Source organism: Mercurialis annua, linkage group LG8 (genome assembly GCF_937616625.2).
Source record: "Mercurialis annua linkage group LG8, ddMerAnnu1.2, whole genome shotgun sequence".
Lineage (NCBI taxonomy): Eukaryota > Viridiplantae > Streptophyta > Magnoliopsida > Malpighiales > Euphorbiaceae > Mercurialis > Mercurialis annua.
The window spans coordinates 1,622,313-1,638,185 of record NC_065577.1 but is presented as its reverse complement, the minus strand read 5'-3'; the positions used below and the strand labels follow the sequence as shown (position 1 = coordinate 1,638,185).

The window sequence follows — 15,873 nt, the reverse complement described above, 5'->3', positions numbered from 1 at the left end:
AAAAGTGGTAAAATGCTATAGATAGCATAGCATTTCAAATTTTACTTCAATGCACAAAGTTAAAAAAATGTTATAATTATTTATTAAGATAATTATCTCTTAATTTCATTAATTGCTAATTATTTAATAATTTTTTTAATTAAATATTTTAAACTAAAATTTATGTAATATTTTTTTTAATTTAATAATGAGCTTTTCAAAAGATATAATTAAAAGAATCGATGAATTATATAAAAATAAATTATTTAATTTTTTTTATTATATTGATGTATGGTCTACTATTAAAAAATCAAATCGATGTTGTAAACTTAAATAGAAGCACACAATTTCAAATGAAAAAATAGGTTAAATTAATAAATGTAAAAAATGACCGTGGTAAAATTGTAATTAATGATGAATTGCTATTAGTTGTTGAATTTTAGCATATGCTATAGTCTGTGCCAAATTTAGCACGTGATATAGCATATGCTAAATTTCGCACAAACTATAGCACTGCATTGGAGATATATTTTAAAATTAAATGCTAAATTATAGCATTAACACTTCATTTTAACATTGCATTGGAGATGCTCTCAAGTACCATTAGAACCAGAAAATTTTCAGCTTAAACTTTATAACTAACATTTCGGGTCCAACTAGTCAAAAATAATTAAATCAAATTAGTTTAATAATTAAATGCTAAATATTATAAGTAATTTAAACAATTATGTTGCAATCTTTCTTAATTTAAAATGATTTATCTCGACTGATCTCATTTTGCTTTTCAAGCATTATGTTCTTCGACACTTTTTTCTAAACTCGACTAATTAGCGCGATTGACCTCAAATTTAAACTCAAATTTTATCTCAAATGTTGTGATTTGCTGATGCTTTTTCCTCTCCAGCTCAGCAAAATTGCAATTATGTTGATTTAAATCGTACCACAATTATTATAGTTCACTAACACCTCCTTCTCCTTCAAAACGGTTCAGCATAATAACACCCACGAAGGCTCTAATATTATCTGTATTGATCTGAATCCAATTGGCGTAATTAGTTTTCTCAGGAAATCACTATATTTAAAATGATTAATTTAAATTTATTGGAAAATAAAATTTTAAATATAATAAACCATTCAAATCATTCATATGTCTAATATCAATGTAATGAATTTATTCATCACTCATTATAATAATATAAAATAAAATAAAAGGTTATAGAATATTTGAAAATCAATGATCAAAAAAATCAAATTAATAAAGAAAGCTTGCCATGTTATTGTATTAGTATTTTCAAATCTAATAATCATACTTTATTATGCATGCAATGCATCTTCTTCATCTTTGGAACTTTTCTCATTCAGTTGCCTTTTTAATATACTTGATAATCGGACCGGATAACCACCCAAGCCCGGCCCTCTTAGACTAGGCTTGGATGCCAATTTTTACATTAAGTTTGTTTTGAGTTCAAACCCGTAATAAATCTATTTTTACGTGCGGATTTGAACATATACAATTAATTAATTTTTGAGAAAATTACAGGAAAAGTCCAAAAAAAAACGGAAAAAAATATAAAATATAAAATATAAAATATGTATTTCCAAAAAAGATTACATATCATACCCCGAAAGTTTTCAAAAATACATAATAGATTTTTACTTTTTACGTAACTTATCAAAAAATTATCAGAGATGTATTTATAATGTATCAAACACGTATTTTTTTTATAGTAAAAAAAATATGTAAAATGTGTACAGTTTTTTTTTTTTTTTGACTTAGTACGTGATTTTTTAATATAGTTTTGTAGTTATCCCTTAATTTTTAATATTTCTAAAAATTCCATTAAAGCTTGAATTTTTTTATTATAAAGAATAAACTTGGATAGTAAATATTAGTTCTGAACCAGATTAGTGATTCTCTCTACTTTTTACTGATGAACTTGTGCTAATCTATGCAATGATAGTTGAACCTGGAAAGGATGAACATTATATACTTTGGTATAATCAATTCTACACAAGAATATCTTCAAAACATAAAATCAAGAGAGAAAAAGTCAAAAATAATAATAATAAGCGATGAAACGAGCCGCGAACATAACATATACCTATATATACACACTACTCATTAGCCATTACATAATTTCCTTTTGCTGGAAAAGGCAAGTATGAACTTTTTATACAGAAAATTAGCAAGAAGAATCCATTCTGTTATCTAACGATATAAAGATACATGAATGAAACTAGCTATTTGTTTTCACGTTTTTTTTTACCTTCCGATGCACCTCCACGTTGCGGAAAAATAAGAAGCGATTCGGTGTAATGTTAGCATTTAGAGTGAGTGATCAAGTGAGAGATCAGTTCTGCACACGTGTTGTCAGCTTGCTGGTAGTCGGTTTAACTGTATTAGATGCGTTCTCAAGCTACAGTCCTTAACCTGTAAATAAATACGATTATAGAAGTTTTTGAATCAGAAAATATAAACACTAAATATAACAGAACAAGAAGATTCGGTGGTTTACCTGCATTGCCGCTAATGCGGACAAGAAATCTTTACATTGTTCGAGCAAAAATTTCTCTTTTGCAGTTACATTCATAAGTTCGGCCACTAAGGAATTGATTTCTTCCACCTGTGGATGACAAATGGAATTTAGATATTTTAAGGCATATCAACAATATCCAATGGACACGTGAGCCAATCTCATTTGCAGTAATTTATCGAGGCTTAAATAAATCGACCGGAAATGGAATAGTTGGAACAAAAAATGACAAATTGATAGTATTTTTTATAAGAAACTTGTATAAATATAAAGTTTCAGAGTTTCCGGAAACGGAAACAAAACACCAAAAGGCTGGACTCCACAAGTTTCCATGCAACATAACTTCGATGTTTATTTCCATAAGGATTATATTTGTTTTATAATGAAATGTATCAAGATTAAACTATTAAGGACCAAATGTAATTTTCATAAAAATATATACTGGTTCAATAAAGAATTATGAACAATTAGGAATGCAAGATGAGATACCTTCGATGATAACAAGCATATAGAGGACGCCATCACATGCATCACATCAACTGCTGAACCAACAGCATCCTTCAGATTTTGAACATCAGCCTGTAATTAAAGTAAATAGTCAACCTCAATATTAGAATGGATCGAACGATTAGAATTGCTGTCAACCATCTAAAGACGGAAAAGATGAGGGGCTCGTACTATTGTTTTTCCGACAATTGGAAGACGGAGAGTGCTGGCTTTCAAAGCTTCCATTGCTCCTTCCAAAGAATTAAAGTGATCTCTGTCCAGAAGAGACCATTCTTCTAAGCAAGTAATCTACATTGGCCAAACACAGCTAGTTTCAGCTACAAAAAGAGAGTGCTAGAAAACCGGTGCAAAAATTCTAACTATGAATCAGCTTATGGATAGCTGCAGCATATAACATTTGTATAATTATCTTTTGAAATCGTCCGCATAAATAGTCTAAAAATACATAATAAGCAATGTTGGTTCTGGTATTGAAGGCCAATTCGTATTGGAACTGAATGAGACATTTGGGGACACAAATGGAAAGTGTAAGCAAGTTATACACTCTCTGCCCTTGACGGTACATGTAAGTAGATCACCAGTCCCAATCGAGTTGAGGAGCTTGGAAGTTCCCAAACTCGCCAACTTTAATCTCCTATTTACTAGATCAGCTACACTAGTCATGATTTTCGACAAGATATCGCAGAATATTACTTCTAATTCATACTTCAAATGCCATAAAAGGTAAGCTAAACTATCATTTGTCCATGCAAAACATTATTTTAATCCTGTCATATAGCTCCAATATATGACCTATATGCTTATGAAATTCTATTAGCAAATATTTGTATAGTGTAAATAATTAATTTATAGTAATTTACTTCAAAAATTTAAAAGTGTAATTTAGGAATATCATCATAAACTGATTATAATTAACTTTCTCAATTCTTGTGAAAATGTAACTTTTTCTATCTTGACGTGACGATAGGAGTAAAATAAAAGCTGCTTAAAGTAAATGAATACTAAAAGCAAAGAGTTTACAGAAATGCTAATACAATTTATACAAACAAAAGTAAAGCAAATCTTTGCCACTTACTTGTCCCTTGAGGATAGAAGTTAGCTTCAGCTTTTGTCTTAGCAACAATAACTTTACTCTTCTAAGAGTAACAGAATGCCGTAGTTCTGAAATTGTGACCCAAGCGTTCCACAAATTTTTCTGGTGAAAGAATGACATTAAGACTCTTAAAATCATTAGACTTCCCACTGTAATTATCATGTCCATTTTAACAACTAAGTATATCGTAGCAGATAAACCAGTACAAACATGTAGACGAACAATTTCTCGACATAAAAACAGAACTACAAATGAACTGTACAGCACGATGACAGTAACTGACATATATTGGAGCTGCTGCCGAAATATTCTTGCTAGTTGCCAACAAATTAAAAAGAAAGTATCCAATAACATCTAAGGGAAGAAATTTTTGAGATCAAAATTATATTCTTCATAAGCAAAAGCATGCCTAAAACTTAAATACTTTTTCCTGGTTGAGCTTTAAACAAACCAGTCCCACTGTTGGTCATCAGGTTATATATCTAGCTTTAGATGCACAAAGCCATAAATAAGCCCAACCAAAATAATGGAGGCACTTTCAATAAATCTAACTGAATTTCAAACACTTATAGAAAAAATAAAAAGATAACTTTCAAATGTTCCAAGCGGTGAAGATATGGGAAACCCTCAAGATACCACCTAGTAATTCTTTCATCCTACCACAATCCCCAACTAAGATCTCATGACGATTACAAAAGTGAATTCAAAGAGAGAGATTATCGACCTGATAATTCAAGAAAATCCAATCTTAAAGCTTCTTCCCAAGACAAAGGTTTAGAAAGTTATTTTTATGATCTCCTCCCAGAGAAAAAATGATAAAAATTTCTTTTAACAGAAGCCGAAAAGAAAAGAGACATGTCAAAGCATCTCCGATATCCTCTCGGCTTCTCTAAGCAGTATATCGGGAGAATATATCCTATCTCCCTCAAATACCTGCTACGCATTTTTAGTTAAATTATCTATCTCCTCAGTATGCAAACACGCCAATCACTTCAACTAGATCCTAAAAGTCACCAAAGACCATCTATTAGAATAACAGATTTGCAATTTAGAGTTGCTGCAGATCTGTTAGCTAGACAAGAATATAGCCTCTGAAAGCAAATTGGAGTTCCGGTTAAAGTAGGATATTTTTCGAAAGTTAAATCAAGGGCGACAACGATACCATAATCAGCATTAGATTCAGATTGCTGGAAAATTTTAAAATACCCGGTTACATACTTACATATACATGTATTTGCATCAGATTAACAACATATGCTATTGCTGATGTTAAATACTTTTGTTGAAGCACTCAAACCCTGCTTAAAGCCCATTCATTCCGTTTAGCTTCAAGTTAAAACTAAGCAAAGGATTAGATTTAGATAGATTGGAATATTAACCATTTCACAATTTCAAATTAAGTATAATGCAGAATAACATCTACACCATTGGCCTAACCACCATGACTAATTTTCTCATTTCCAAGAGTGTAAAGCAAACTGAAGGTAGAAGTGCCAACCACAGAGAAGTTAAATCCTTAACCACATCTAAGATGACTACACAAATTCTAACTCATAGTGAAGTCTTGAATAGCCTTGAAGTTTTTAATATGATATTACCACTAAAACACCATATGGATGGCCTCAAAATGTTTCAACCCATAATCAATTTAGGTGCATAATACCCATTATGAGAGAAAAACAGCATCTCGGCATGCAAGAGCTTAGATGCATATGCTGTCAAATTATTCCAAAAACATACAATATTGTTCGAGCATTTAATGAAGCATACATTAGCTATGAATAATGCAAGTCATGTTTGGACAGGCATTAAGCAAGAAACTAAATATATGAGATGCACATACACTGTATATCAAAATAACATACCTCTGCATTTAGTTTCTGCACAAAGAATGTAGCATCTGCCCTTGCATTTGCAAACCGCCACTGCAAGTAACGGTTATACAGAAGCCTCAACATATGTGCATCAACAATTCGTTCTTCTCCAATTTTTCCTCTCCTTAAATCAACTGAAAAACTAAGAATTGAAGGCGTACTTCCTGAATTGCCATTCATATGTCTCACTCTTGAAGGACTAGAAATTCCTCTTGATGGAGATGAAGCCGGAGGGGTCCACAGTTTACTAGGTGAAGCAGGCCTTGTAGCTCCCCTAATAGGTGAAGAACTAACTGTTCTTGGAGATGCCGTAGGACTATCACTACTAAATCTTTTTGATTGAACAGTCTTTGAAGAAACACTCATTCTTGGATTGGGACTGGTCGATAGTGGCGAACCAGGATCCTGCAACCGTCTCAGCCTGCTATTAGTTTCTTGCCAAAATCTTGCAGAAACTATAATTCCACGAGCACCACTATTACCTCTCGAAATCCCATTACCAAAATCATGCCTACCCGAAGTGCTTCCAGAAGAAACACTATCACTATCAGAAGCACTGAGATCACCAGTACCAGACGATTCATTCACTAAACTACTATCTGGATTTTGCTTAGCATTGCCTAAATCCAAACTCAACCTTCTCTCATCATTAATCAAAGACTGCTGCAACGACCTAACAGTCATCAACCCAGATCCCACACTCCCATTATAATCAAAACTCCTAGACAACAAATGATTCCTCTCATTCAAACCCGAATTCCCATCTCTACTTCTCCCGGGCCATCTATGCTGATCCAAACCTCTAGAATTATCACCTTGATCTCTAACAGGCGTCGATCTCCGCCTTTCCGGAGTAGCTTTTCGAGCCACATTTGGCGAAGAAGACGAAGAAGACACAGCCTTTGCTTTACTAATAGGAAGCGAAAAAGTTTCACCTTGAAACGAAACCGATAAACTCCTAGTAGAAGTAATCAACATTCTACTAGCAGCTGACATTTCACTACCAGCTTGTTTAGCTTCAGGATTTGCTGTAAATGGCCTAGACAAACCAACTGGTCTCTTCCTATCAACAGATTGGGATCTTTTAGTAGCAGAAACAGAATTTGCAGACCTTGAAACCAATGGTGAACCAAATCTCTTAGAAACTGAAGCAGATGAAACAGAATTTGAACTAGTTGAAGTATTTGTAGTTGTAGTAGTTGTAGAAGATGAAGAAGAGGGTGAAGGTGACATATACCTAGAAGGAACTTGTTTGCCTCTAGGTTTTCTAGACTGAACATTACCATTATTTTGCTGATCTTTCTCTAATGGAGGTCTTGTTGTTAGGGTTTTGTTAATATTATCACTAGAAATAGCAGCCACCATTGCTAATAAAACTTAACAAAACTTCAAAAACCTAAAAAAATATCCAATCTTTTTACTTTAATTCTCACATTGCCTCGAAAATTCACAACTGGGTATCAAAATTCTTACACAAGATATAAACAAAATGCAGCATTTCATTCACAAATCTTGTTCATAACCTGCAAAAAGATCCAACCTTTTTACTTTGATTCTCACATTGCCTAACAAATTCACAACTGCGTATCATAATTCTTACATGGGTGATTCTCAAAATGTAGCAAATTATTGGGTTTCATTCACAAATATTGTTCATAACCTGCAAAAACAAGAACTGGGTATGAACAAAACTGAAAAAAGTTGCCAAATTTAGCTTAAAATTGGTGAATCAAGAGTGGGTTTTTGATGGGTTGTGTTGCATTTGGGTTAATGGATTCTAGAGAGAGAAAGTAGAGTGAGAAAGTAGTAGCAGTAGTAGGTGAGGGGTGAGATTTGTGGAACTGAGTCTGAGATTGGGAGTGGAGCTGATGTGTGTGATTTTATTTTGAAGGGTTTTTGGTTTTGATGAATCTTTGGAGAGACGTTAGGATTATGTTTTGTTTAAGTTTAGGTTATGATTTCGATTTTAATTTAGTTTAGCTTTTATATGTTTTTGTTAAATGGATATTATGGAATTTTTTATTTAATTATATAATTTTTTAGAATTATGTAAATTAATTTTATTAAAAGTACCTTATTTATTTATTTTAGTACCACCAATTAAAATTCATTTATTAACATGGATGGTGATTCTGTAATTTAACATTGATCTGTTTGGTTTAGTTGTTTTTTTAGCGGTTGTTGATAGTTGTTAACTGATAGCTGGTAGCTAATAAATTATACGTGTTTGGTAAAATTTAATTAGTTCTTGCTTTATATATAAAATGATCTTAAAAGTATAATTTTTATTTTTAATTACTAATTATAAATATATAATATTTAATAAAAATATTAACGTTTATTTTTTTTATATAAAAATCAACATTTTAGTTTAGACTTGTTTAGATTTTTTTTTCATAGATATATGATTTATTTTTAAAAAATTATTGAATTTTAGTTGTTTGCATATAAATAGAATAATATATATAACTTATAAATGATTAGAGTATTTTAAAATAATTTAAATAATTTTATATATTAAAAAATGATATATTTTAATAGGGGTAATTTGTCTAAATAATTAAAAAAAATGAAACAGCTATCAGTTGTTAGCAAAAAAACTCCAAAACAGAGCTTTTCCAACGATAGCTGTTGGAGGTTCAAAAAGCTTCAAAAAAAATTTAAACACTTCACCAAACGCTTAAATAAAGCTTTTTGAAAAGTAAAAATTAAAAACTCTATCGAAAAGCTGAATGAAACACCCCATGAGTTCTAAAATTTGATTACAATACAATATTATAGTTAACGCTGAATTTAGCATATGCTATATCCGGTGTCAAATTTAATACCAACTATAACTTATGCTAAATTTAAGATCTAACAAAAATGCATTATTAAAGTCTACCATTATTAAAAAAATAGTTATATTTTTAACTCGTTGTTGTCTCGCTCTTTTTCGTTTTATATTTTGTGTTTTTTTACTTTTATTTTTACGATCTTAATCGATTAATTTTTAATAATAACCCATACGCCACCATAATAAAAAACATTTAAAATAATTCATCTTTATATACAACGATTCTATTAATATTTTTTTAAACAAGCTCATTATTATATCAAATAAAAATATTATATTGATTTTTAAAAAATATATGACTAACAAGTATAAATAATTAATAACAAAATATTAGAAAACCAACAATTCGTATAGCTAATAATAAGTCATAATTGCTTTTAGAAAAAATTAGTAGTAGTATTACTTTACATATCCTTTAATGGAAATGCATTCGTATTATTTTGTTAATCATTCCAATCCCTCAACCCCCTCTTTATTTTATCCCTTAAACTACCAAAAGAAACTTGCATTAATCATCATTTAATTAGCATTGCCATTAATTATAGGTACAATTAGACATTATTGAAATGCAACTAGATAATGTTAAAATGTACTTTTACACTATGGCCTAATTAAGCAAAATTTAATAATTATCACTAAAGCAATAATACAAACATATAAGAATTTAATTGAACTCTTGAAATAAAATTGGCAAATCTCAAAATTGGTTGGTACCTATAATTCCCTTGTTTGGAAATCCCTAATAAGAGCATATGGTATTTCATTCATTGCATTACTAAATTAGTTAAGTTTTTTATTTTTCAATTGCATGCTTGTGAACCCAACTTTTGGTCCCAATCCTCACATGAATGAAATCTTTATGAAAATAATAAAAAAACAAAAAAAACCACCCTCATGTACATTGACAACTTGATAATTATAAAGTTAATGATTAGTGTCATTAAAAAATAAAAATTGGATTTTTTTTTCTTTGCAAAGATTATAAATAAGTTACTAAATATGTTACTAATGCACATGACCAAACAGTAGTATTAGTGTTTTTAAAAAAAAACACTAATGGAGATTAAGATCTAATTACTCATTGGATCCTTATGATACTTCACATCTAGCAGAAAAAATAGAAATAAATTAAAAAATGACATTAATTATAACCAAAACAAAATAAAATCTGACTGTGGCAGAGTATCTCACATATGATTTTGTCATTTTGCTACCCTCTTGAGTCTTGAAAATAGTAAATTTGTTTGATTATATAAAAAAAAAAGAGGAAAAAGGTCAGCATGTAGTTTTAATTAGTGAGCTGAAATAAATGAGGTAATTCCATTTTAATTAAATTACAGCTAGGATTATGAGTACAAACACCACAAATGAGTAACCTATTATGAGATCTCATAAAAGTTTAATTTTAAATATTTTAAACCTAAAAATTGCACTGAAGTTTATTTTTATTAACTTATTTAATTAAATTGATTGATACCAAAACAATGAATAAAAAGATTAAAATGTTAATGAAAGTAAAATTAAAAGGTAACATTGTTTGATTCTGAAATAAAATAAAGATACATGTGTGAATTATATAATATATCAGGATTTTTAAAACGATTTGTCCCTCTTTTTGTCTTAATTTAGTGGCGAAAATATATAAATTGGAGGTAAAAGAAAGGGTCTAATCTCGACCTTTTTCTTTTGAGAAACCTAATCTCGACTTTTTAACTCTTTTCCAATTCTACACAGATGTTAAAAGATCACAAATTTTACCCTATTTCACATATTTGTGTTTTAATTGTACCCTGAAATATTAAATTGACGTCTTTTACATTTGGAAAAAATTCAAAAACTTTCTCCATGTCTAACATATATTAATTGTATATATTTAAAATTAATTTAGATTTAATTGAATTAATTAAGAATTTAAATTAGTTTTAATGTGACTATGGTTTTTAGTTAGTTTTCAAAAATAAAGAATTTATTTGTATTTTTTTGAATGGAAATGAATCAAATTTTATCTTTAGACTTACTTGATTGAATGATTTCATCCTTTAAGTGAAAAAATTGTCAAAATTTAAAAAAATTGAGGTATAAATGAAATGAAAAATGTGAAATACGATAAATTGACCAGTTTTTAACATCAATATACGATTGAAAATGAGATAAAAGGTCGGTATTTTTTAAAAACATTAGCCCTAAAAGAAATAACTAATACGAATTGTTTGTACAACGGCACTAGTTAGATGCCAAGACTATTCTTGACTCAAAAAAGTTTTTATCATTAGTTTAAAAAAAATAGTATAGAAAAATTCCATCTCTATTCAAATTTCATAAAGTGAAATCAATGTAAAAGCTACAAATTGTAAAATCATGTTAACACAATTGATGAAAGAAAAATGGATGATATGATATAATCAGAGAAATAAAAGAGAGAAAGGTGAAAAAAAAGGAAAGAACAGTACTATTTTTTTTATAATTAAAAAAGGAGAGCGCTTATAAGAATATTTAAATTTACGATATATCAGTTTGTTGTCTAGCGTTTATACCATTTGAATTATATCTCGTGGGTAAAAGAGGATAATATTAGAAGGACGGAAAGAATCATTGATTGCCTCACCCCCTATCTTTCTCTTGAGGCTCCGTTTGAATCGAGGGGTTTTGATATCTATGAATTTTATTAAATCGATGTTTTTTAAATACATGGTATGTAAAATCAATAGATTTATGAATTCCATTGTTTGGATTAATTATAAAATTTATGGATTTATAAGGATAAATTTAGAATATTTAAAAATGATGGACAACTTTCCACCTAAGAGGTGGGAAATTAAACAATGGGTTTTGAAGGATGAAGGATTGTTACAATCTATCGATTCTCATGCTATTTTTTTCACCAAATGATGGATTTCCATGAAATCCATGGTTTGTGCAAAATCCATGAATTTTACTCCTCCAAAACCCATCAATCCATACGGTGCCTGAATTTGATTCTATGTTTAATATAAACTCGTTTACGATAATTATATGTTCACGAATCAAATATTAAAATATTTGTATCCCGTTTTACATCCATGATAAAATTTGAACTAGAGATGAAAAAAAATATTTATTAAACCAAAATCTAATAAATATTGTATGTTTTTCATATTTTCTACTAAGTCTATAAATTGTTATTTGTTTAATCATAATTCGTTTACTTTTTTGTTCATAATTTTAATTTTTAAAATCCTCAATTTTATTTTATTTTTTAATTTTCAGTTTCAATTTTATTCATTTTCAAATTGAAATTTTCACTAAAAAAAAGGTTCAAATATGTCTTTCATATTTGACGCATAATCTCAATCTTTAGTACATGTTTATATATCAAGAACTTATTTAAACTATGTGCCAAATACGAATGATATTTTTGAATATTTTTTGAAGTGGAAAAACTTTAATTTGAACAAATAGGGACTACTAAAAATTAAAAAAAGAAGACAAAATTGAATGTTTTAAAATATAAGATATAAATGAAAAAATAAATAAATTATTGGATGAAGCCATTAATATTTCAATTTTTTATAAGATTTTTTTTGAAGTCTCATACTAAAATTTCAAAGTACAAATTTGAGAGAGAAAAAAATACCTAAGAAGGAAGCTTGAATGAATGAGCTAATTGACATTCATGAAAATAGCTCTCAAACAGAAAGTAGAAAATGTGTGATTGATTGTATTGTCATATCAATGAAAAGTTGCTTAAATAAATTAAAGAATTTTATATGAAGTGACAAAAGTTTTGCCTTGTGATTTTTGCAAGCTAAGTTATTGTCAAATTGTTAATTAATTAACTAATGTAACTATAAAATAAAACAAGATACAACATCTTATTCCATCATTCTCAACTTAATTATTCCTTGCTTTTAACGCATTTTTTGTTGGATATTCTCTCCATTTTTTTTATCTTTTGTCCTTTTTAGAAGTATATACAATCATAAAGTATGTTGTTTTAATTCATCAAAAAAAAAGTATGTTGTTTTAATTAATTTAAATTAAAAAATCCAACTTAAGGTTCTAGGGATTTTAAATTACTCGAAGTTCATGAAGTATTGCATTATTATTTGAAATACATTAATTCCTTATAATCTGTGATTAAAGATGCAACAGACTATGTGTATGACAATACTAAAAGAAAAATTTAAAAAGTTTTGTTTTCTTCTGGTAATACTTAAGGATTATTTATTAGAAGACATCATCTTTCACGCAGTCACGGTTATTAAAACATAGTATAAAAAAGGTTCAACTATTTACTGCTTGATATTTATGATCCAAAAATATTATCCAATATTATTTAAGTCATTAAAAATTATAAAAAACGTCGTTGTTTAGGGAAGGAAAAACGATATTGGGCTATGCAGTGCCAAACTTAACAAGCTTATGACGTGGGATGTCAGATGTTATACTTAAATTGTTATAAAAGTGAAAGTTAACAAAATTTAAATGTAAATAATCCAATGACTTTTCATTTGTTTTTTTTAATACTCAACTCATTTGTTGTTCTAAGAGATGTTCAAATTTCAGAGTCCCCTCACTTTTTTTTTGCATTGATTAGTATAAATATAAGGTTTTAATTTAATTTTGGAATTGAATTTTGAGTTCTATATCATTTAGGGCCTATACGGATCAGTAAAAATACGATTATACTAAATTAACCAATCTTTTTCGATTAAATTAAGTTAAATATTTTGGTTAGTTTAATTACTTCAGCCAGTTAGGTTAATAAAACAATTCATTCGCTTATGTTTAAGAGTTTATAAAAGTTTGGTTACCCCTATTTTTTTAAATTACTATATCTTTATTTTTATCCATTTAACCAAATTATCCAATTAACACGATGGGCTTAGTTTTGTATTTTAAAGATTTAGATTAGTTTAGTTAATTCAATTAAATAAACAATTTAATTAGTTTAGCTTGAACGAAAACGATTGTTTAGTCACCCCAAACTTTGCACTATGTTATTCTTTCTTAAAAAATGTTTTTTTTTTCACAGTTAAGGCCCAAACAAGGATGATGTAAATGTGAAAATAAGGTCAACTTCCCTGAAAAATTCAGCAAAATTTATTTTCAATACAAGTAATTTTAGAAGTCGGCAATTGGGTCCCTTTAAAGACAAATATACTGAATTTCTTATGACCCCAAAGAAAGTGAAAGAATAAATGATAGTCAACTTTAAAAGAAAATAGAGAGGTACAAGGTCCTATTTCTGATAGCAATACTTGTAATTAATCATGTGAAATATATGTAAAAACTAATGTGTATTATATTGTATAAGTTTCTATTTTAATTCACTATAATTAGGTGTTCTATACATTAATAAAACCATCGGATTTAAACATTGAGCCCTTAATTTAACAATAATAAAACCATCGGATTTAAACATTGAGCCCTTAATTTATAACTTCTCTCTAATGTATAGGGTTAATTTAAGTATTATAGCCATTTATGAAACAAACCGAAAAATTTATCATTCGTTAATGGGTTAAACTAGCCGATTTTGATTGGTTTCGCTAGAAAAGTCTCAAATATCAGATATCGTTCAAAATCGGTTAATTTAGCTCATTCACGGATGATAAAAATTTCCGGTTTGATCCATGAATGGCTAGAAAGGGTTTCAAATATCTCAAAATTGGCTACACCATCCGATTTTTAAATATTTGGTTATAACTGACAAAATCCGCAAACGTTTGGTATTTTATCGGAACTAATTTTAAAAATATTGGTTTAATTTATATGTATTAGGAAAATTAGTAAAGAGAATAATATTGATTAATTATTTATTTTACCAAAAGAGGAAAAACATATGTATCTAGACTTTATTTGTTGAAGCCTATAACTAAAAAAAGAAATGATGAAAATTGAAAGCATGTGACTTAAGACATACTCAATGGGACAATTAGTTTAAAAGTAAGATTACCTACTAAGTAATGTTTCTTTAATTCTGTATTAGTTACCCACTTTGAAAGTGATAGTAATATACTTATAGAGTGTGAATTTGTCTGAATCTTTTGCTTTCTAACATTGCTTCTCCTTTTCCCTTCAATTCCACTTATAAGAAATGTGACCAATTGTTAATATTATATATTATCTAAAAGTATGGGTGTGGGAAAAATGTATTTATTTAATTGTAATTATTAATTTTAATGATGGATGAAATTGGAATTTTATAGTTATATACTCCATGGTAAAAACCTGAAAGAATTAAAGTATCATTTTTAATTTTTAATAATGATACAAAATTATTAAAGGGAAATTCTTTTTTTTTTTTACACTAAACCTTTACTTGTATCGTCAGTTATACCGAATTTTTTTTAAATCAGCTGGTTTAGCCCATTTTGAGATATTAGAAATTTTTTGTAGCTATCGTCAAATCGAACTGAAAAAATTGTCATATCACTCGTCACGTCAAAAAATTGTCATTTTGAGATATCCGGTTCCATTTGACGATGGCTATAAAAGGTTTCGAGTATCTCAAAATGGGTAAAACCAGCCGATTTTGAAAGATTTATCTATAACTGAGGACACTCTAAAAAGTTTAGTACTAAAAAAAGATTTATCCTTAATTAAAGTATATAATTTAATCATTTTCTCTTTTGATTTTTACTGTTAAGTAAACTTAGTATATGTAAAGAAGATGATGTGTATACAAATAGTACTGCTTCATACTTAAGTTTGGCTGGAGGCATATTGCCAATTTTGCATGCATTAAAGAAAACTTCAAATTGAGTGATAGAGTATAAAAGTACATTTTCGTATTATTGAAGCTTCAATAGTGAAAAAATAGAAAGAAGTAAAAAAAAAAAACATGTACATTTTTTTACTTTATCAAGAATCCCCATCACTCAACCTCTCTTTTCAACTATTACACTTGTGATAGATGACCTACATATTGTGACATATGCTTACCTTCAATTTTGTGCAAAAAAAAAAAACATAAACTTAGCATGTTTTTGGGCTTTTTACCCAAATAACCAAGTATCATTAAAATATTACTTTTATACTGTACAACTTTTGACATATTAAAACTAC

The 15,873-nt window shown here is 28.6% G+C and overlaps 1 protein-coding gene across 2 annotated transcripts; it reads right to left on the bottom strand.

Moving 5' to 3' along the window:
- Positions 1-2,060: 2,060 nt before the first annotated feature.
- Positions 2,061-7,933, bottom strand: LOC126662338 (QWRF motif-containing protein 2). 2 transcript variants are annotated; one of them, XM_050356288.2, is made up of 7 exons: positions 7,588-7,933; positions 5,979-7,510; positions 4,096-4,215; positions 3,192-3,308; positions 3,003-3,092; positions 2,496-2,603; positions 2,061-2,410 (listed from the first exon to the last, which is right to left on the bottom strand). In XM_050356288.2, exons 2-7 carry the CDS (start codon positions 7,350-7,352, stop codon positions 2,351-2,353), a joined length of 1,869 nt encoding a protein of 622 aa, XP_050212245.1. In that variant the 5' UTR covers positions 7,353-7,510; positions 7,588-7,933; the 3' UTR covers positions 2,061-2,350. The 2 variants fall into 2 exon arrangements, with proteins under 2 accessions (XP_050212245.1, XP_050212244.1); XM_050356287.2 differs by having other exon boundaries at positions 5,979-7,933.
- Positions 7,934-15,873: the final 7,940 nt, after the last annotated feature.

Coding starts and splice junctions, on each gene's coding strand:
- LOC126662338 (XM_050356287.2), bottom strand. CDS start 7,352: ATGGTGGCTGCTATTTCTAGTGATAATATTAACAAAACCCTAACAACA. Junction 3,309..4,095: donor CTTCTATCCTCAAGGGACAA/GTAAGTGGCAAA, acceptor TGGCCAATGTAG/ATTACTTGCTTAGAAGAATG. Junction 3,093..3,191: donor CAATTGTCGGAAAAACAATA/GTACGAGCCCCT, acceptor CTTTAATTACAG/GCTGATGTTCAAAATCTGAA.